This window comes from Leopardus geoffroyi, chromosome D1 (assembly GCF_018350155.1).
Source record: "Leopardus geoffroyi isolate Oge1 chromosome D1, O.geoffroyi_Oge1_pat1.0, whole genome shotgun sequence".
NCBI lineage: Eukaryota > Metazoa > Chordata > Mammalia > Carnivora > Felidae > Leopardus > Leopardus geoffroyi.
Genome location: NC_059329.1, coordinates 61,308,124 through 61,331,852, shown reverse-complemented (window position 1 = coordinate 61,331,852; position 23,729 = coordinate 61,308,124). Strand labels below are relative to the sequence as shown.

Below are 23,729 nucleotides of genomic sequence, written 5' to 3'. Positions count from 1 at the left end.
TAGGTGTAAATCCTATCTTCTCTGAACTTCTCAAACAGAGGTTGCACAGAGGATGCCAATAAAGACCCCTGATGAGTTGTAGCAAGTAAGAAGAACAGACACACTAATATAAATTATGTCCTGTCCTTAGGAGATTTTTAACTGAGGCAAGTGTTCTGTGTTTTCAGTATGAGGACATTTGTTTTGTACATAGTTATTCCCTTACTCTGTAATATACCTCCAGGTCCTCAAATGACTAAAGCCAACCTCTGTACTCCTACTAGGCTTCACTGTGCTTCACGCAAAAGTCTGTATCCATTTTGTCAAAGTGGTATTGATGCAAAATTTCTGAAAATGGCCAATGTGATAAACACGAAATCTAGAATGGACAACTGTTTAGATATGTCAAAGTGCCACACAGTGCAATAGAGAATAATGCTCTCTTTTTTAACATATGTTGTTGAGTAAACTGGATATTTGTATGGAGAAAAAATACTCCTAAGTGTATCTTAATGCCAACATCACACCATATACAAAAATTAGATAGCAGATTTATTTTCAATTTTAATCCAAAAGGCCAAACAATAAAATATAAGAAGAAAATCTGGAAGAGGAAGTATGTCTATATATACTGTGCTATAGAATCAATAATTCAAAAAGCCAATGTCCTAAAAGATTAACAATCTGATTGTAAATAAAGATACCTACCACTGAACAAATTCTATTAATTCTCCAATAGCAATGGTAAGAACTCATCTTGAATTTCATTAAAACTGAACTTGTGCTATGTCTTTCTTCAGATGTAAAATTGTTCTACATGACCTTTACTGCAAGATCTCCAAAGAAAGGAGAAACTAATTCATTTTATATTATGCAAATTAATAACTCTCATTCAATATTTATTCACCTCTTACTACCAGACACAGTAAAAACACTGGGATAGAGCAATGTGAATAAAATGGGCAAAATCAGGGGCGCCTGGGTGTCTCAGTAGGTTAAGCATCGGACTCCTGATTTTGGCTCAGGTCATGATCTCACAGTTGAGGGTTCGAGCCCTGCATCAGGTTGTACACTGACAGTGCAGGACCGGCTTGGAATTCTCTCTCTTTCTCTCTCTCTCTCTGCCCCTCCCCCACTTGCACTATCTCCCTCAACAATAAATAAATAAACTTAAACAATATTTTTAAAAAATGGGCAAAATCATTATTAATCTTACTTTAAATTGAATTTGGAAAATACCTTGGAATTAAGCGTCAATAGCAAAGGAACCTTTTCCTTTTGCTCTGCTCTGAATGAACACAGTAACTGGGATCATCAGCTCAACCAACAAATAAAAGCCTCTGAGATGGTTTGTGGTCAAGGCCAAATTGTGCATAGTTCGCAAAGGCAAGCTTCTATCTGAGGTTCTTCCAAATACCCTGGCAAAGATCTCTTTCCATAGTAGGGTCATCATTTGCCCTTTTACAAAGTCCACTACCGCCCTGCCTTCTTTTTTTTTTTATGTTTATTTATTTTTGACAGAGACAGAGACAGAGAGAGAGAGACAAAGTGTGAGCAGAAGAGGGCCAGAGAGAGACACACACACAGAATCCGAGGCAGGCTCCAGGCCCTGAGCTGTCAGCACAGAGCCCGATGCAGGACTTGAACTCACGAACTGCAAGATCATGACCTGAATCAAAGTCTGATGCTTGGCCTACAGGCCACCCAGGCACCCCTTTTTTTCTGAAATTTTTAAGTTTTTATTTATTTTTTTGAAAGAGAGAGACAGAGTGCAAGCAATAGAAGAACAGAGAGTGGGGGAGACACAGAATCTGAAGCACATGCCTTGACTTAACTGCCTGCTATGAGGTTACCAAGCCCCAAGGACAAAGAAACACAGCTTGCTAGAATATAGGGGAGGGTTAGAAAACACAAAGTTGCATTGTGCTAAGTGCCTAAGATGTAGTAGCTCACTTTGCTAAGTGTTTTAGATTCATTATCTTGCTTAAATATGGCCCCAAATGGATATGGTTTATCATTCCCTATTTAGATAAAAGGAAATTATGTCTCAAAGGACTATTAGTTCTTAAGCAAAGAGTTATGAGTATCACACCTGTTTCTCCATTATAGAGTTCATTATTTTTACACAGAAACATGCTGAAACTAATGAGTAAATTTTTCTTAGATTAGTGCCCAAACCAGGTATGTTTTCTTTTTTCTACATATCTATTAAAAAATAAAATTCCCGGGGTGCCTGGGTGGCTCAGTCCGTTAAGCATCTGACTTTGGCTCAGGTCATGATCTCCCAGTTCATGGGTTGAGCTCTGAATCGGGCTTTGTGTTGACAGGTCAGAACTTGGAGTCTGCTTCCTCATATATTTGGAAAAGCAAAGATCAATTAATGTGTTTCATGAAACTGAAATTTACATATGAATATATATGGCTTTCAATTAGATATATTTTTTCCCCGTCAGAATTATGGTCTTAAGTACCTAAACTTTTTTTAAAAGAAGAAATAAAAATATAATACCAGATTTCAAGATGTTAAAAGTTAGAGAAGGAACAAATGCTGATAAAAATAGATGAAACCAAAACAATAAAAATAACTTTAGAAATAGTTATTTAGAAGTTTTACAAGGTAGATTTAATAATTAAACCTAAAAGTATGACTTTTGAGATCATTAGTACATTTAGCATATCAAGATATGGCTAAGAATGAAACCATTTTTGAAATTAATAAAATGTAACTTCACAAGTGCCTGATTCTGCCTCTTATGTGACCACATATTCGGAGCAAAGAAAAGGATATTTTGAGGCAAGAAAAGAACGTTTTGTTCAAAAGCAAAAAAAATCCTACCTGATCTGGGGGCATGGGGGCACTGCAGACCTCCATCCGCTGATTTAGGGCATTTGCCGTCTCCTGGAGGAAGCCACCCAATCTCCGCTGGTATAACCTCCAAACTAGCAATTCAGCAGCACCTTCCAAGCCTGTTCCATTGTTTGTAGGCCTACAGGTTCTGGGTCATGTGATATGTAAGAAGACTAACAGGTGCCATGACCACTAGCCCAGAGCTGCACCTCCACCCGACAAAGTTGGATGAGATCATATCTGGAAGGATCAATTACTTTGTAAACCTTCAGTTACTTTTGTTTGCTGAGGTCCTAAAAACAGAGAAGGCAATTCCATAAAGAAACTGACTGAATACAATCAACTCCAATCATGATGAATTGCTGATTCTTTCAGGGCAAAAGAGGTCCATTGTAATTAACCTGACACTGAGTGGCTGGTTGGTGTCCACATCAGCTGTTTCTGGAAGGCTGCACATTCGGCAGCAACGATGACAGTAGCCCTGGTGTGTGGGGACCCACACAGTTGGATTCATGCACAACTTCCATCTCTACCCTCATGTCTACTGCATACGTTTCACACTTGTTCCAACACTGAGGGTGACCGATGACAGAGGATGACTTCTGGCCACACCATTCTGCCTAACTGGTTGTTTCAAGCTCCTTCCATGCTTGAAGCTCTCTGGTGGATATTAACTGTAAACACAAACACCTTTACTCGGGTGTCCTCTGCTTTGGGTCAGCTGTATGTCTCTTCTACAGAACGCTTTTGTCCAGTGTTTCATTACTTCTCTGTCCAACCTCCTGACCAATTAGTCTTTCACAATTTTCTGGCAGTCTACATATATTCTTACCGCAGGTCACTTCTTTTTAAACACCAAAGGATGATCGGGTACACCTCCTGAAGCTGTAACTATTGGGCACATTTGCCTTTGCTGGAAGCTCCAAATCTCAGGTGTGTTTCCCTTCACTTTTATCTGCCAAGGACACTCCTGAGTGCTACTGTAGTGTAGAGGAAGTCTATTTTACTCAATCAGTCTAGACTTATTTCTTTCCCCTTTAGCTGGTCATAAGTAACTATTATCGGACAACAGATGTGACTTGAGGGAGAAGTGGAGGTATTAGGAGTGACAGTCGATGTGGCGACCTGGAACACTGGCTTGTGCTTGTGTCTTCTGGCCCCACTTGTCCCTGATCCAAGGTAAATGATTCCCATCTTATAATGAACTGGGATGGACCACATAATTTTCTTGATCTCACGGAATTTGGGGAAGCATAGGTAGTCTGGCCAAATAGTCACATTTTGTTCCATGGGCTGGTGTTCTGTATCTCTGTACCTACCAGGGTCAAGTAAAATAACAACAAAAAAATTGTTAATATTTTGTTTGTTTTTATTTGCCTAAGAATTACTATTTATATTCATTTCCAGATCAGCTTAGAAGTTTCTTTAGGTGAATAAGAAAATTGGGTCTGTTTCCAAAATAAAGCACATGGGAAGAGAGAATTTCCTCCTTGATATTACGGGCAAAATACCTTCTTAAGGCTCTCAATGACTTATTGTGGAGGGAAGACAAAGGAACATATTCAGTACATTATTTCATTAATGGGTGCCTGGGTGACTCGGTTGGTTGAATATGGAAACCTTGACATGATCTCATGGTTCATGTCAAGCCATGCTGAATGTTGAAATCTTGGTCATGATCTCACGGTTCATGGATTCCAGCCCTGCACTGGGCTTTGCACTGACAGTACAGAACCTGTTTGAGATTCTCTCTCTCTTCTTCTCTCTCTGGCCCTCCCTCACTCATGTGAGTTCTCTCTCCTCTCTCAAAGGAGATAAACATAAAAAATATATATTTCAATAAGTGGGTAAGGGAAAACATAAGCTAGAAACCTTGTTTCTCTACTACTAAAAAAAAAAAAAAAATACATGAAAAAGTGAACAAGGATCCCAGCAACCCAGATCATCTGACAAACCCTTCTAACCCATTCTCTACACTGTCCAGTAATTAACATATTTAAACACGAACCTTTGCCAAGTCATCTAAGATTCCTAAAAATGCATCAGCCTCGGTGTTGAACTCACTGAAACCTGGTAAATCCTAATGGTATCTACAGTACAGCAAGCTAGAGGAAGAAGATCCCAGTTGGATGGGATGAGTAGGAAGGGCAGGTGGTCTCTTGCAGGTTGGAGAATGTTGCCTGCAGTAAATGCTGCTGCACATGCTAGGTCCTTGCTAGACTGTGAACCACAGGGAAAGACCACGAACAGAGTTGGAGTTCACAGGCCTCAGGCATGTAGCTCCCAAAGCTCAACCACTTCTCCTCAGGCTGGCTACAGAGAGCAGATCCCCACCACGCCCAGGACTGAGGGTGTGCTGGCACACTAACACCTCATTTGGGGGCACGAACATGCAACTCATACTGCTTATCCTCCTTGGCACCCATTTTCTATCACCTGTTTTAGAGATGTTCAATGCCTTGCATGAACATAGCATAGTAAGTTTCCTTATTGACCCTCAACATAAATACTGTAACATTGTATCTTTGCTGAGAGAGTGTAAGGAAGGTCTCGGAAAGCAAGCTGACAGCCCAAGGCCTGTGGAAATAAAAGGGGCCATAGCTGGGGGGAATAGCTCATCAAAGGACTGCTTTGGGGGAAATCCTTTCATACACTACTAAAAGGAGAGTCCAAACACCGTCAACTCTCCCGGGACTCCTCCTCCCTTTACTGGGGATTATAGACAATGAAGTAGGGTCGGCAAAGGGAACAACAGGAGGCTCCTGGCAGGAGAAACAGCTCTGAGAATGGTGGCCAGAAAGAGTTTCTGGAGAGACAGGAGGCTGGCACAGACGTGAAAGGAAAAGGTGGGGGTGAGTGCAACAGGTAAGGACAGGAGAGTGACAACACAGACAAGGCCAGAGCCAGAAAAGGAGTGGCTCAAGAATAAAAGGAACTATTTTCCCCCTAAACATGAGTGTTTCTTGCACTAGGACAACTTGGACTTCAGCAATGCCTAGCTTCACGGGGCCTACGGTTTGACTCATGGCACAAAACAATTGTGAACCTGTGCTATAGCCCCGGGCTACTTTCCAAGACAGCTACAGGAACCTGCCTTGCTATAAAACTGAGTCCCATTTCTTTTTCGTCCCTCTCTGCCTTACTTCCTTCCAACTTCCCGCCTTCCTGGGGCTTCTCACCGGGTCAGATGCTGAGGGCCAGGGATGAGGACCCAGGGCTACATCCAACACCGGCCCACACAGGGAGACAGGGCCACGCGGTCAGCCGGGGATAGCAGGGTCGGCCAAGAAGGGCTTGCCTCAGAGTGGACAGAGAGGACCCGATTCTTGGCTTCGAGATCCCTCAAGCCACCCTCACTTGCCTGCAGGATCCGGGACTGCATCGCCTCCGCTGTCTCTCCACTGTTTCCAGGCGCCCCTTTCCTGCCTCTGGAATCTTTCCAGCCAGAGACTTCCAGGAAGCACTAAGGCAGCCAGGCCTCGCCCCTCCTTCCGCCGCCCCTCCCATTGGTGGAGAGGACCATTTCCCAGCCAATCACTTGCCCGAACACCTGACTCCACCCCTCAATCCCAGGCTGGGGATATGTGATTGGCCAGACTGGAAGAGCTCTCACCCCTCCCACCTCAGTAAATTCTGTTGGCCTGGGGCCGGAAGAAGCACCTGAGTCGGGTGCTCCATTCTTCTCAGGGGAGGATGCCCTGTCCCTGGAAACTCAGGTTGGCTTCAGAAACTGCCGCTGCTACTGGTTTTTGTTAGTTTTAATGGTGTATATATATTTTTCTGCATGTGGCATGGCTTTTCTCAATATTACAGAGGTCTGTAATGTGATTCTTTTCTTTTCTCTTTTTTTCTTTTTTTGGAATTAACCATAATTTACACCTGGTATGTTTCCACCGCTCATATTCTAATAGCATAGAGACTTCTAGGCCCATGGCCAAAACCGTTGGGCTGCGTACACTGCGGCCAAGACCTGCTTCCTAACTCTTTCTTGCGTTGAACCTAACTGAAGGTTAAAGTGTTTTGTGTGACTTATAGATGGTTTTGCAGATGTCATTCCACATGTGAAATATGTTGTCTCTAGTACATGGGAAAGTACACCATGAATTGTGCTTCATTTTGTGGTGAAAGGTGTAAGATGCAAACATTCATTCTTCATTTTGGAACATGTCTGAGCCTCTAAAAAAAAAAAAAAAAAAAAAACTTTGCTATTGGGATAGGCCACTTAATTTTCAGAAGGTTTATTTCCCACTCTTTGGAACACCTGTCTTATTAAGACCTCCGACAAACTCTTCACATATGGCTCAACTAGTCTTGTTAAAATGAACCAAGAGGACATTCTCCAGAATGTATGGATTATTGAACTATATCAGGGCATTAGGAGAATTGAAAATCCTGGCATGATTGTATTTATATGATATTGTTTTCCATGTGAGTGTGATCTCTTAATGAATTTTCTTCCTGATAGAACTGAAAAATAATACATCTGTGATATCAATATCTACATATCATGTACCTGAGAAATCCAACAAAACCAACTTCTGGCACAACAGTTGCAATTAGTGCCATTAATTGCTTGTGTTTTCAATAGTCCACTAACCCATTGTCCAACTTTTATGTTTGCTTAAACGGGGACAATACTTATAGCTATGTTATACTTGTGTAGGAGCCAGATTGGTGAATTAAATGAGGATATGAAAGGGGTAAATGGCTCTGCAACCTTTAATTTTTTTTTAAGGAGGCTCCACACCTAGCATGGAGCCCACCATAGGGCTTGAACTTCCAACCTTGAGATCAAGACCTGAGCTGAAATCTAGAGTAAGATGCTTAACCAAATGAGCCACCCAGGCACCCCTGTAATGCTTAGATTTTTTAATGGTTGTATTAATCTCTGCCATTCCCCAAAAGAAGCAATATTGTTTTATTTACTATCTGGAGGCGGGTAAAGGCAGTTGCAAAGTCTCCTCCTTAACTTTCTCTTCTATAATAACTCTTATACTTTGGCTAAGAATGAATGGGAGTTTCTGTTAAGGGTTATGTATGTCCTTTCCAAATACACTTTTGGGAAGCATGCAAATAATGATTCAATTTTGTTAATCTGCTGTGAGTCAAAGTTGCAACAGGCTTCTATTTTAAACTTTCCTCCATTTGCTCTCATTATAAGAGTTTATCATGATGCTTTGAATTTCTGAGATTATGTCAATTCAGAACACAAGTCTTTGTGATATCTTTGCATCTTTGCAGAAAACTGGGACACGTATTTCCAAATGTACTTGCGACACTATTGCAATATTCTTCCTCTTGGAGACATGGTTAGTGCACATCATTTAGTCAGTGGATTCTGGATCTGGAAAATGTCTCATGTTGGAAACTGAGCAAAGTATTGTGACATTTATCTTGAAGTAGCTGCCCTCAGTTTCCTGATGACCTGCCTTTGGTTTCTTCTGGTTGTATAGTTTGAGAAATGCATGTCAGCCTAGTTATGTCATACTGTATTAAGCAGCTCCATGTCTCTCTCTGCATCAGGCTCCTTGGCTGTTACTCTGGTCTTGACATTCATTACAAAAAAAACCTCCCACACCTTGTTTCAAATGATTAAGTACTGCCACCTGCTCATTTTTATTTTTGTATCTTCTACTTCCCAATTCTATAACAGAACCTGCTACCTTTCATCTAGTGCGTGGAGGCCAGTCATCATTGGACTTCTCAGTGAAGCTGGCACCTCTCTCCTGAATGCATTCTGGCTTCACTTAATAAAATGTTCTCTAGTATCTTCCATGGAACATAATTGGTTAGTGGTTTATTGGTATTTTAGAATCTGCTTATTCTAACATGCCCATCTCTCTGAGCATTTTCATACATTTATGTATCATGTAAGATGGCTTTCTAACATTTTTATTTCTTTTTTTTTTTTTTTTTTTTTTTAAATTGCAGTTTTTTCAACGTTTATTTATTTTTGGGACAGAGAGAGACAGAGCATGAATGGGGGAGGGGCAGAGAGAGAGGGAGACACAGAATCGGAAACAGGCTCCAGGCTCTGAGCCATCAGCCCAGAGCCTGACGCGGGGCTCGAACTCACGGACCGCGAGATCGTGACCTGGCTGAAGTCGGACGCTTAACCGACTGCGCCACCCAGGCGCCCCTAACATTTTTATTTCTTTAAGTGTGGAACATCATTATTTGAAGCTTCCAAGGGCCAAAGTAGCCAATATTAGCACCATTTCCCAGGTTTTTGCGAAGAAGTTAAATCTTCTGTAATAGGGGATTGCTTCATTATCCATAAGCTTTTTCCAAACTGACTTTTTAAAAATAATGTTTATTTATTTATTTTGAGAGAGATTGAGAGAGTGGGGAAGGGGCAGAGAGAGGGGAGAGAGAGAATCCCAAGTACTGACAGTGCAGAGCCCAATGCGGAGTTCAGTCTCAGGAACCGTGAGATCATGACCTGAGCCAAAATCAAGAGTTGGACACTTAACTCACTGAGCCACACAGACACCCCCTAAACTGACTTTTAATTCATTCTTCCAATTGTTGTCATTGTCATTTTGTTTTCTTTTGTTTTTTAAGTTGAGTTATCAAAATTTTCAGGTATGCCTCCTCAAATATCTCCATTCTGTATTTCAGTGTTCCACTCTTTCCCAAATATGACCCTGAACTTGACATAGAAGGCTTATGAGTTTTAAGAATTGTACCTTCCCTGGAGCTTCTCTACTCTTAAGTGTTCTCTTCTCTCTCTCATGTGGTAAATGAGGGTCAATTGCATTCTTCTAAGGAGGTCCTCCAACTTTCCAGGTTTACAATAAACTAGTGCCTAGTAATGGTCACTTTGCTGTCTCATTTCACTCTTTCTCCATTATATCAGTGGCCCCCAGCATGGACATACAATTCTGTGTTCCTAAGGATTATGATTAGTGTGTTTGGTTTGTGGGGCCTTCTCCAAATACATTGTTAAGATTCTCTCCTTTGTCTATGTTGTTCCCAAGACTGTTTTTCTAATTGTCCTGAAACAATTTGAGCTTTTCTCTGCCTCCAGGATTTTTTACTTACTCTTTCCTTTGCGTGAAATTTTCCTTCCCCACGTTTTCAAAACTGTTGCCATTATATTTCAGATCTCTGCTTATAGATAATCTGATCACACTATCTAAAGTAGTCCTCATTCTGTGTTCTCTCAGAGGACTGCATCCATTTTTTATCGCATTTTCAGAATGTGAAATTCTTTGCTCAACTTACATGTTAAATAATTTTATGCAATTTCCCAAATGCCCCCTCCCCATCAGAAACACATTATATGAAGCAATTATATCTGCTTCATATCAGCCTTGTTTATTACTGAATCCTCAGCACTTACCATTGTGCCTGCAGCAGAATGGAATTCTGGTGTGCATTCTTTGAATGAATCTTTAATTGAGAAACTGGTTGACCTATTGTGTGATGGGTAACCTAGGCTCCTGACTACTGCAGAATAAGTGTTGCTATTGATCTAGAAGTAATTGAAGCTGCTTCTTAAATATTACCAAAATTCACAGTCAAAAAGAAAAAAAAAAACACACAACTTTACCAGGGAGAGTGGGACCATGAACCAAAGGCATGACTTGCATCTGAAGTAGGCCTGTGTATACTCAGTGAAAACATGATGAGGAAGATGATTCTGAGAATATCAGTCCAGCTTTTCTAAGTGCTCTTTTCCTATTTCTTGAAGCCTTTTCTTTTCTATGCTCACTCAAATTTTTAGCATTTTTCATCAAAATGAATAAAAACAGACACCAAAATGGTCTAATTATCTTCAGTTTACTGTTCTGGATTCCAATTTAAACACTGCTGCTGGATAATTGTTTTTAATTCTATGCTTTAACTTTTCAAACTCCTCATAAGTTAACACCAGGGGAACCTAATCGCGTGCAGGGAATTTTTTTTTTTTTAAATGTCAGAATTATTTTCTGAAATTGCTACAGTCAATATCTCCATTTTGCCACTAAGGAAACTGAGGCAGAGAAGCGCCATAACCTGAGGGGCAACACAGATTGTAAGTGGCTGTTTTAGGATTCAAAACTGAGCAGTATGACTTGAGAGTAGTTGTCTTAAACGGTACCATTTATTGCCTGTCTTAGAATTTTCCATATGCAAGGATATTCCATCTGCACCAAGACAGTGTGACGTATAAGACAATAAAATACATTTAGACAATCAGAAATATGAGCAAACAGTTAACATGGTACTTTCAAAGGAGAAGGTACAAAATCACATGTCAGCCAACAAAAAGTGGTCATGGAGTTCCTGACACCTGACAACCCACTTGTTTGGAAAAAAGAAATAAAACAACCAAGGGAAAAACTCTCATGATCCTGAATAACTTCACATTGAGAGAGGTACTCCAGCTGCAGAAGAACTTGATACAATATGCTACTAGGGTCTAATGACAAAACTATTTTGGACATTATTAGGAATAATATAGATCTTAGAGAAACCATAATCTTTATATTATATACCCACAGTGACTTATCCTACCTGATATTCCATACAAATGTGAATCATTGAACTTCCAAAAAGGAAAATGAAGGGGCAATATTGCAATCAAGAGTAACTAGAAAGATGAATTATAAGGAAATGCCAGAAAAGAGTATTCATCTATTTTATAATATAGATTGGGAGTATATAGGATTAGAATATGCAAGGTCATCAAAGAATGGGAGAGGGAGCTATAAATACCTTTTTTTAAATCTTTTTTTAAACGTTTATTCAATTACTGTGAGACAGAGAGAGACATAGCATGAGCATGGGAGGGGCAGAGAGAGGGGCAGACACAGAATCTGAAGCAAGCTTCAGGCTCTGAGCTGTCAGCACAGAGCCCGACATGGGGCTCGAACTTACAAATTGCGAGATCATGACCTGAGCTGAAGTTGGACGCTTAACCAACTGAGCCACCCAGGCACCCCTATAGATATATTCAAAGTATCAACCAAGTCAACTTGAACCACACTGAGGGAAGAGAAAAAGAAAAAATGGTAGGACAATTCTGCATACCATTAAGATTTTTGGAGGAGTGTGTGTGCGAAGAAATGTTATTTAGAAATTTTAGAAAGATTTTAGCTAGAGTAAAGTATGTCTCAAAAAGATTTCAGGAAGGCCTCTGGAAAGCATATCGTGACAGTTTCCTCATTTATGTGTTGAAAAAATATTTTGCTAGAACCATCCCAACTTCCAAGATTACATATTTAAAATGCTTTCAGACTTAACAGTTCAGGAGATACAAACAATCCCATTAACTCATATATACAAATTTACAGCTTCTTACTGAAAGTAAGAGATAATGAGTCAATAAAAAAACACCTCTGACAAAGGCAATAAGACTGAACGACTGGATAGTCTCCTGGGAGCAAACATAGCATATAAGAACAAATAATAGTGGAGATATTGCACTGTCATGCAAATATATTAAGAATAAGTAATCTAAGTCAACCATCTCCTTGGCAAATTATCTGAGGAAAACAAAATCTAGTCAATTTAAACTAATACTTTGAATATTAAAAATGGAAGATGTAGGAATTCAGAATTCTAGAAAGAAGTTCATTCTTTTTCTTTTTCTTTTCCTTTTTTTTTTTTTCCCATAAGCCAAAGAAACTTCTTAAGGGAAGAGTTGGGAGTTGCTTGCTTCAGAATTTGTGAGAAGCAAAAACCTGGAGGAATCGATCTCTGAGTCTCTTGGTTCTTACACCATAGAGATCATTGGGTTCACCATGGGTGGAACAAGAAGGTAGATGTTAGCCACAAAGATGTGAATATGAGGAGCCATAGGGTGACCAAATCTGTGAGTGAGGAAGGAGAAAAAGGCTAGAGCGTAGGCCACTAAGATCACACACACATGGGATCCACAAGTGCTCAAGGTCTTGAGCCGAGCAGTCTTGGATGGAAGACCAAAGACAGTGTAAAGGATGATAACATAGGAACATAGGATTAATATGAAATCTAAACCTCCTGTGAGGAAGGCAGCAGTCAGGTTGTAGATTCTGCACATCCTTGTCTCCGCACAAGCTAGCTAATTCAGAGCCATAAGTTCACAGTAAGTGTGAGGGATGATAGTAGTTCTGCAGTAAGGAAGCCAGTGAAGCGTGAAGGGTTGAGGACTGAAGAGCAATCTTGGTTCTGAAGCATATTGGACCTTTAAAATTAAGAGAAAATTATAACCACAATGAAGTTCACAATCAGAAACATCAGTGCTTCCACTGAGAATATTAAGGAATCTTCTTTTGTTTGTATGTAGGTGAAGCTGGAGTAGTTGTTTGAGACCTAAGCTTTTTTCTACGACTGTCTCCTTGTTTTATCAAACACACAAATGAAGTCATCATGGTACACTGTTAATTGATAAAAGAAATGTTCTATGTATTCTGCATAATGTGGTTGCCTAAAACATATCCTTTGTATACATCTCTCTCCACATAGTGAAAAGTCTGAAACATTACAAACCAATCTGTTAGCGGAGATTGGGAGTTATACATCCAGGAAGATGCAAACAAAATATCACTTCTTTAGAACAACCCTTGTTTTGAAAGAAGTTGTATAACAAACAAGATTATTTTCCTTTTTGAAAAAAAAACTTAATGCATCAGTGGTTTCTCATTAATTCTAAGATGTTTTATTTTCATTTTATTTCACTTCAAACTACTTCCTAAGTTTTTTTTTTTTAATTTCTTGAGTCACAGGGTACTTAGAAGAATATTATTATTTTTCAAATATGGGAAGGTGGCTTCAAAGGTAATTGCTATTACTTTGGAATTATCACTGCAGAACACTAATTTTAATAGTTTCATCCCAATTTGGCATTCACTTGTCCAGAAATATTTCTAAAATTTATTTAAATGGCAATTAAACTGTAGAATAAAAAGGACGGGAGATTGTTTCTTAACTTTCACTTGATTGTCCACTATGCTACATATAATTAGCATATATTAATAAATAATATTAATTTTATGTATTCTAGATTCCTTTTCCAAGGAATGAAAGCTAGAAGAGTGACATTAAAACTTTCTATGCCAGGTCTAATATGACCAAAAGGGTGATCAAGCGAAAAAGTTCATCTTTGATAGGAAATACATAGAAATTTCATGGCTTCTCATAGCTCTGTTCCTCAACACTTGCTTTGAGTGTAGCTCAGAGAATTAATAGAATTAATACTCCTGAAGCCTGGAGGATGGCAGAGAGAGAGGGGTGGGGGGACAATAAATATATCACTCAATTTTGGAGTTAGCAACTACTGAGAATAGGCTGATCTTTCTCTCTGAGAATGAATAAGACAACAGACAAAAAAGTAAATCTCAAATTACTTGGTAATGAAATTGGAAATTTGCTGAATATATACAGTTCAATATGTATTTTGAATATTAGTTTTACTTCGGCAAATACAATAGTTTAGAAAGGAGACAGAAGTATGTAAAGGGTAAGTAAAGCACACCCATCATTGTGCAATTAAATTTGCTTTTCAGAGCAGCTCTTCAATGAAAGAGTAAATCAAGTTCAAAGTACAGTCCTATGAAATTGTAAAATATGAGAACATTGTCATCTGGATGGCCAATTCCGATTCTTAGTTTGTAGTAAAATCATAGACTTCTTTGGTTTTATTATATAAATGATAAAAAAGAGAAATAAATAAAGAAGTATTAAATTGAGAATTTCAAAATAACCAACAATAATCTCTAGAAAAATAGGAATAAGAAAATAATGAAAGTTTTTAAAAAGTGGAATCTGGCAGGACAGTTAAAAAAAATAAGAGCATACTATTTAAAACAGGGCAAAATCTGATAAGATTCTATCAAAGTTAAGAAAAACTAAATGGATAATTAAGCAAATTTACAAATGCAAAGTAGCAATTAAAATATTTAGCATGAAATTCCACATAACATTTCACATTAGAGAATTATTTGGCCCATTAGCTCTGCTGCCAAGAGGTTATTCTTTTGTGTAGATTATCTTTCCATACTCATCAACCCTTGTCTCACCATTTTTTGGTCTTCTTTTTCTTCTGGAGACTTAGTGATGAGGGTCTGAATGAGCAATTCAGATGCCCTTAGAGTTTTTTGTAGTAAGGTGTAAGAACATGAAGGAGGCAGGCAGCCTGGATTCTATTTGGGACATTGTCATCTAGTCCATTTCCCCAGAAGCCACATGGTACAATACTTGCTTGGAATAGTTTTCTCTGTGTCACTGTGGCACTATAGGAACTGACTTTTTTTCAATAGATCACAAAGTCCCTGCTTCTCACTTCAACAATAATTATGTACTGCAGATATGACATATGCAGGTAGCCTTCCTGAGGATACAGAATTGGATAAAGAGAGTAAACTGATACAACCCCTCTCTTTCCAGGTGTTTCTGTATCACAGCCTAGAATTCTTCACTATCAGATCTTTGATTAAAAAAAATTTAAATAACTTGGGTTATCCTTGATTCTGTTGTACATAACAATATTGATGTCTATGCTTTGCCCTAGGATTTGACTAAATAGGAGGTCAAGGGGCTGCTACTTTTATGTCTTTTATTTTCACTGCCATTATTTATCCTCAGAAAACCTCAGCTGGGTTGCCTGCCTTTCCTAGAGACAAGATCAGATGGGAATAGTGTAAAGCTTCTGGAGAAAAGGAGAATTCTAAAGAGAGGTAAGGTGTTGTGGCACTCGGGACCTGCATTGATAGAATTAAGGAGAAAGATACAAAACAAACAAAACAAACAAAACAAAAAACCCCACAATTTTATGGCATCTTGTCAATTTTATGAGGAATTTCCTTCATAGAAGATACTAATCAGCATCCCATTATTTCCTCCCTCCTATTGCCTTAGAGAACATTTGAATCTTCAATGCTATTTTGTTCTCTGACTCTGCTGACATTGATGAAGTGTTCGGTGTCTCATGTTCCATACTTTTAGTGATGAAGTGAGACACTGAAGTGGTTGTGTTATCCTTGATCTTACTTGTCCTGTATCATCAGAAGCTGCTGACCTGACTGTATTATAATCTACTGCCTTTTCAGCTAACCACAACTATATTAATAGTTCTGGAACTGCCTCAGGGAAGCCAAGAAAGTGGCCCAGCTGTGCATGCATTCCCTGTGGAACCCAACTATGCTGGAGCAGAGACTCTTGAACAGAAGATAGCACCAAATCCTCAGAGTTATTCTCCCACTATTTTTATTAATGGCCCATGAAAAGGGAAAGAAAACAGATGATTTCTTTAGTAGAATTTGTCTCACGATAAAACTAATTTCAGTGTGGGTGTATTTGTTGGTCAAAAATACTTTACAGATCTGTTTCTCACACTAAATTCTTTCAAATTTGTAATCACATTGGCTTTACATAATAATTTTTTACATGGTTGCACATACATAATTCCTGATTTCCAATGAGAAAATATTATGCAGTAAAGACTGCTTTTACTGCTACAGTTTTTGGAATTACAATATTAAGGGTCGCAAAACAGTTCATTAATTTCATGTTTTATACTTCATTTAGCCATTTTCCAGTTCTTAGATATATGTCTGATTTTTATTGTTATACTGATTAGGAAGAGATATGAAGAAGATCAATTCTTTATGAAAATATGATAGGAATGTATCAGAAATATAGAAAAAAGAAAGACAAAACTACACATATCTATTGCTTGAACACTACCCTGCAAAGAAGTTTTAAGATCTCTTATTCCACCACCATGCACATGGAATTTTTTCACATTCCTGCATTTACTCATTAAATCAGCTCTTTCATTCATTAAATCAACTATTTTTTAGCACTAGGTAATAGGGGAATATTCTAACTAACGGCAGTGTAATAAACAAAGCAGACAAAGCCCTTGATGTGAGAAACATATGTTGAAGGGGAAGAAATCAGCAATAAAAAAATTCAAAATAATATTTCCGGGGGTGCCTGTGTGGCTTAATCACTTATCTGCCAACTCTGGATTTCAACTCAGGTCATGATCTTACAGTTGTGAGATCGAGCCCTGCATCCAGCTCTGCACTGACAGGCGGTAGTCTGCTTGGCATTTTCTCTCTCCCTTTCTCTCTGCCCCTCCCCAGCTTATGTATACACACACACACACACACACACACACACACACACACATATGCACACATATGCACACTCTTTCACTCTCTCTCAAAATAAACTTAAAAATGAAATTTGAGATCAATGAAAGGTAGAATAAATAAAGCTGTCTGTTGAAATGAATGTAGAAGGTAGGAAAAAGGGAATCAGTGGAGATACTTCATATTATCTACCTCCTTACATATCTTCCCATTTTCTCCTGATCTGTAGGGCCCCTATTTCTTGTTCTGCCTTTACCTTCTACATATTTATAGTCTTTCCTTCTATGACCACATTTATTCCTATGACCACAAATAATATGTGCTGATAATTTCCAAGTGCATATCACCATCCCTGACCTATATTTCTTTACTCATACAACTTGACATCTCCATATAGTATATAATATGAATTTCAACTTAATACTTCTAAATCAGAATTCTTTTTTTTTTTTTTTTTTTTCAAATTTTTTTTTCAATGTTTATTTATTTTTGGGACAGAGAGAGACAGAGCATGAATGGGGGAGGGGCAGAGAGAGAGGGAGACGCAGAATCAGAAACAGGCTCCAGGCTCTGAGCCATCAGCCCAGAGCCTGACGCGGGGCTCGAACTCCCGGACCGGGAGATCGTGATCTGGCTGAAGTCGGACGCTTAACCGACTGCGCCACCCAGGCGCCCCCTAAATCAGAATTCTTGAACTCCAATCTCCACAATCTTGTTATTCCTCTAGTCTTCCCTTTCTCAGGAAGCTGCATAAAAATATGCCTAAATGCACAAGACAAGAATGTAGGATTCAGGCATGTTTGTAAATAATCTAGGGGAGGTTTTTTTGATAGATAAACCACACATAATATTTATTGAAAAATAATGAAATGATATAGAAAAATTCTGGAAGATGTAGTTCAAGGAAGATGAAACACATAGTTGTTTTATTATCAATGTTGTGTTCATATTTTTGAAGGAGGTCATCAAGAGAACTTGAGGGCTGGTTAACCCACAAGCTAGACCCAGGCAATTGCTGGCTTCTCACCCACTCCACTGTCTTTGGAATATACATTCTGCCCACCATTTCTGACTAGGACCTGTTCCAAGGACACAGCCTTGAGAGAGTAACATGTTGCTGAGACTGCCTGGAGGCTATACATGACCAAATTCCATGAGGGCCTCTATATGAACTTTTAAGATTCTGGTGGGCTGGTGTAGGGAGTTACTCATCTTGTGGCCACCCAAGATAAGCCTCATAAGCAAGTTCCCTTGCTTATTAAACTTGCCACTTATCTGTCTAGAGTGGTCTGCCTCTTTCTTTTTTTCCTGCCCTCAATGTATGGGGCCAGTTTGTGACACACAAGTGGATGGCCAGCCAGAAGATGGAGAAAATGGGTCCCAGATCATGTATCCTTGGGAACAAATAAACTATGGTAATATTGATCCCAAAAGCCTCTTATTTCTGATATATTGTGGATTTCACCTGAGTATTTTCCTGTCAGACTGCCCTCCATCCTTTAAAATGCAGGTGGAGGAATATCTGTTTTGATAGTTACTGTATCACTAAAATCGCTTTGGAAGGCAATTTGGCTGCTCTTACAAAAGTAAATGTAATCTTACCATAGGCTCCAGTGATGACACTCCTTTGTATGGGCCTAGATGAGGTAAAAACGTATTTTACACACAAAAACTGGTACCAACATATTTATAGAAGCTTTACTTATAATGATCAAAACTTGAAGGCAACCAAGATGTCCTTCAGTAGGTTAATGCATAAACTGTAGCACTTCCATACAATGGAATATTATTTGCCAGTAAAAATAAATGAGTTATTAAGCCACGAAAAGGCACAGAGGAAATTAAATGCTTATTGCTAAGGGAAAGAACCCAATCTGAAAGGGCACCAATACTGCATGTTTCCAACTATATGACAGTGTGAAAAAAATAAAACTATAGAGACAGATCAGTGGTTGTCAAAGGGCTTGGAAGGAAGGATGGGTAAACATGTAGAATACAAGGGATTTGTAGAGCAGTGAAACTGTGGTGTACGATGCCGTAACAGGGGATACATGTCATCATTTGACAAATGGTCAAAACCATAAAATGTATACCTTAAGGAGTGAGGTCTCATGTAACTATTGTTTTTAACTAACAAAAATGTGGCAATATTGGCTAATAAGTTATAACTGTTGGATCACACCTATGTGATGTGTTAATAACAGGAGAAACCGTGTGGATTGTAGTGAAAGGATTATGTGTGGACTCTGTACTTTCTGATTAATTTTTCTATAAACTTAAAACTGCTTTATAAGTAATATATATATATATGTATATATATATATATGTGTGATTATATATATATTTAAATCTTCAATGTTTAAAATATTTCAATTATTTTGAATATTTCAAAACTTCAAATATTCTGCCGTGCTTTTCCTTTGGAATAACCTCAAAATATGTCACTAAAGGAGACCGGGCCATGTAGGGACATGTATTAAAATAGCCTCAATAGTTGGTCTTTATCATAAAAGATATCCTTATTCCAGAATAGTCAGGCAATAGTATCCCTCAAGGACTACATACTGAACTAGCAAAAAAGTGCAGAGATGTTGCTCAGGTACTTGGTTTGAGATGGAAAATTACACAATGCATTTCAAAATTGGGAAATATAACTTCACAAGTGTGAAAGGTTGGTTTAATCAGCTACTCCATATACAAACTATGGGTCTCAGGTGCAAAAACAATCACTCATCAGGTAAAATACCCAAAAGACTTCTTGGCCCCGAGGTGATTTCAATTGTTGTTATAGATATCTATGTAAAATGCAGGTGGTATATATATGTATAGACATGTTCTCTGAATCTCTATAAGCTAGACATGACGTTTTTACTTAAGACCTAAGAATACCACTGTGGACAGTGCTAAGAGGAAATTCAAGATCTGCATTTTTATGTTCCCAATGATTTAGAAAACTCATGCATCTAAAAGGTAAGTTAGCATAGTTTAGTGGTTAATACTGTGGGTGCTGCAATTAGATCCCTGATTTTGAAACAGGATTTACATACTCCTTAGTGATGTGACCTTGGGAAAGTCCTTGAGTACCTGAGTTCCCTTCTGTGTAAAATTAGGTACTAACAATAGTTATTCATATAGTAGTTGTTACCATTAAAATGGATAATCTATGTAAAGTGATTAGAATGAGTTTTAAGAAAATGCTTAGCACATGGTAAGCATTAATACATCTATATAATTATTATTTTTACCATTACTGCCATATTGCCCATCCCTGTGCTGAAATGTGATATGTCTTCTATTTAAATATGCTGACATTTTCTGTGTGACTGCTACATGGCAAAGCCAGGCACTGCTGGGAAACAACCAGATAAAAGAAGCAAAGCCTCAATCTTACCAGGCTAATTAAAGTTGTGGTTATACCTCCAAAACAACCATTCAAAAATTCTCTCTTGGACTTGCATTAAAAACCATTTCATCTCTTCTATGTTTTGCCTTTTGATGAAAAATTTTGTCTTTTCTTCATCATCTCAATAGAGAAAGAGAGAGAGAGGAAGAGAGAGAGAGAGAGAGTGAAGACAGTGTGAAGGACAATAGAATAAATATGTATTACTTCATGTGATAATGTGTCCTACTTCTTTGTTAAGGGTTGGGATAATCTGAAAAGGGTTTCAATTAACAATTAAAGGGATGACAGACATCTTGCACTACAGTGTAGTTTTCCATCCTCGTGGCGGTGTAACATGAAAAGTGGATCCTTTGCAGATTCTAGATTTTGGTGGTTCTTTTTAGTGAAAACAGAATTTATCATCCATCTTTTTGAAACCTCTCATGATTTGTAGTCAAAAAGTGTTTATAAACATACTTGGTGCCTTTACCAAAAGTATTGCATTTGATTACAAACTTGACTAATTGAATTTGTGTTTTATAAGCCCTGGGAAAAGATATTTGAGGTGTTTTTTTTTTTTTTTACAAAAGCTATTTTTATTCAAAATTTTTTTGATATATGAAAAGTAAGAACTGCTGCTACTTTAAAAAGTTGCTAAAATGTGGGGGCGCCTGAGTGGCTCAGTCAGTTGAACATCTGACTTCGGCTCAGGTCATGATCTCCTGGTTTGTGGATTCAACCCCTGTGTCAGGCTCTCTGCTGACAGCTCAGAGCCTGGAGCCTGCCTCGGATTCTGTGCTTCCCTCTCTCTCTCTCTCTGCCCCTCCCCCATTCTCGCTTTCTCTCTCTCCCTCTCTCTCTCTCTCTCAAAAACAAGTAAACATTAAATTTTTTTTAAAGTTGCTAAAATGTGATCTTATTCTTTTGTTTGTGAATGTGAACATTTTAGTCACTCTACTCTGCGGTTGGGTCTTTCAATAATAGGAATTGAATAATCATGGGCCTTGACATCTTCAGTGACTGTCTTGTTCTGAATGAGAACATTCTGTACTCTGGAGTTTCATTTGTCTTCGTCTTCCTTGACTCCATTTCATGATCCTTGAATGTTTGTGCTTGTTAGGGTTTGAATAACACTACAACTTTAGCAAAGCAGTTTAAATTTCATGGTAGTTAAACTATTGTCTTCAAGAGTTGAAATGAGAGGCAGAATAAAACATTTTCTTTACTGTAGAAAAAGTAAGCCAAGGAAACATCACTCACACCATCAGGATGGAAAATAAGAATTGGAATCTTCATGCTGACTCATTATGTATTAGTTGACCATCCAACCCACGTCCTCCCGTTAACTTTGTCAAACAATGGAATATTAACTCTCTCCAGTCTTCTATTCAGTGTTACATAGAAAAAATAAATACAAATTACTTCTTGGTATTTAATAAATTATTATCAAGTTAAAAAGGCAAAAACTATATACATACCACAGTTGAAAGTTCAAAAGACATATACCTAAATCATGTGTTTGTAACAATTAAGTTTACAAAAATAAAGGTTTACCACTTATTGTTCTGATTCATATTTTTTTTTTCAGAGAGAACAAGATGCCCCATAAAAGGGAAGTGGTTTGCCCATAATCATTCAGGTTTGGGGGGGGGGGGTTGTTTGTTTGTTGTGTTTGTGTGTGTTTAGTAAGATGTAAGCCGAAAGTGGGACTTGAACTCAGGCTCAAGACCTCAAGATCAAAAGTCACATGCTCTACTGCCTGAGCCAGCCAGGCACCCTCATTCAGATTTTTAATAATTTTTTTCAGATGATTTTATTCTGTTTCTACTTCCTTATCCCAGAATTAATGGTTAGATCTTAACTAGGATGAAGGAATGTGTTTTCTATTAATATTTACTCCAGCTATTTTCTCTCTAATTTTCATGTAACAGACTTGGGCCACCTGTCTACAAGAATATCCAATTCTACATCCACTCACCTCACTGCCTTTCTGCTGACTGGAGTCCCAGGATTAGAAGACTTCCAAATCTGGATCTCCATCCCCTTCAGCTTCATGTACCTTTTGGCTGTGATAGGCAATGGCCTGGTTATGGCAGTGGTGGTTGGGGACAGGAACCTCCATGAACCCATGTATCTCTTCCTGGCCATGCTGGCACTCAATGATGTTCTCCTTTGTACTGTGACAGTGCCCCAAATGCTTCTTATCTTCTGGCAGGGTCCTTCCCCATTAACATTCCCTGCATGTCTCACACAGATGTTTTTTGTTCATGCTCTGTTCCTCTCTGAATCTGCTGTTCTCTTGGCCATGGCTTTTGATCGCTACGTGGCTATCTGTACACCACTCCGTTATGCAACCTTTCTTACAGGTTCTCTCATTAGCAAGGTGGGTCTGGCTCTGGTGACTCGGAGTGTGGCTGTGGTCACTCCTGGTGTCCTCCTCATTCTCCGGCTACACTTTTGCCGGGAAAACATCATCCACCATACCTACTGTGAGAACATGGGCATTGCCAAGTTGGCCTGTAATAGCATTGCCCTCAATAGCATTTATGGGCTCACTGCTGCTCTCCTCACCACAGGGCTAGACTTTGTTCTCATCTCCCTGTCCTACTGGCTAATCCTGAGAACAGTCTTCCAACTACCTTCTAGGGAAGCCCGGACAAAAGCCTTTGCAACATGTGGAGCTCATATATGTGTCATCTTGATATTTTATACTCTGGCCTTCTTTTCCTTCTTTACCCATCGCTTTGGAGATCATGTACCCAAGCATGTCCTTATCCTCCTGGCAAACCTCTACTTACTGGTGCCACCCACTATGAACCCCATTGTTTATGGAGTAAAGACAAAGGAGATAAGGATGCATGTACTAGGGCTCTGTAACAAACCAAAATGACTCAAAGGTTATGAAGCAACAAGGAATAGGTAAGTCCAGGATGGGGATCAGGCTTAAATGTCAAGTCTGAATCAACCTGGGCAGATCCATTCTCAAAACACTTAACCTCTGAATAGAGCTTAAAATAGTCACATTTCTAAATGCTGTCTTCCCGACATAGGGTAAACAGGAAGCTAATAGGGAACTGCTTCAGTACCATCAAGGAATATCTCAACATAATGAGGTAAAAATCAGTGGAATGTCACTGTAAGCACAGGGGACTTAAATATCCTTTTTAAATACACAATTACTTCTTTATGTCAGTTTGCTATGGACAGGACAAAATGTAAACTCTGTAAGTCATGGCTTAGTTCAGATTACAGCTTCATCATTATATCCACAGAACCTAGAATATAAAAAAAATTAATAAATATTGTTAAATAGATAAATGCATTACCAAGTCAAAAGCCAAATGCTAATAATTTTATGTAGCAAACTCCCTACTATGTCCTTATGTATTAAATAACACCTATACTTTAAATACTTCTTTCCTTTCCTCTTAAAAAACTTTCCCTTATCTTTCAG

At 38.6% G+C, this 23,729-nt stretch overlaps 1 protein-coding gene across 1 annotated transcript; it reads left to right on the top strand.

The window, feature by feature from the left end:
* Window positions 1–4,910: 4,910 nt before the first annotated feature.
* On the top strand, window positions 4,911–23,544 carry LOC123600428 (olfactory receptor 52Z1-like). Its single transcript, XM_045482487.1, has 3 exons — window positions 4,911–5,178; window positions 6,401–6,578; window positions 22,148–23,544. Exons 1-3 carry the CDS (start codon window positions 4,911–4,913, stop codon window positions 23,163–23,165), a joined length of 1,464 nt encoding a protein of 487 aa, XP_045338443.1. The 3' UTR covers window positions 23,166–23,544.
* Window positions 23,545–23,729: the final 185 nt, after the last annotated feature.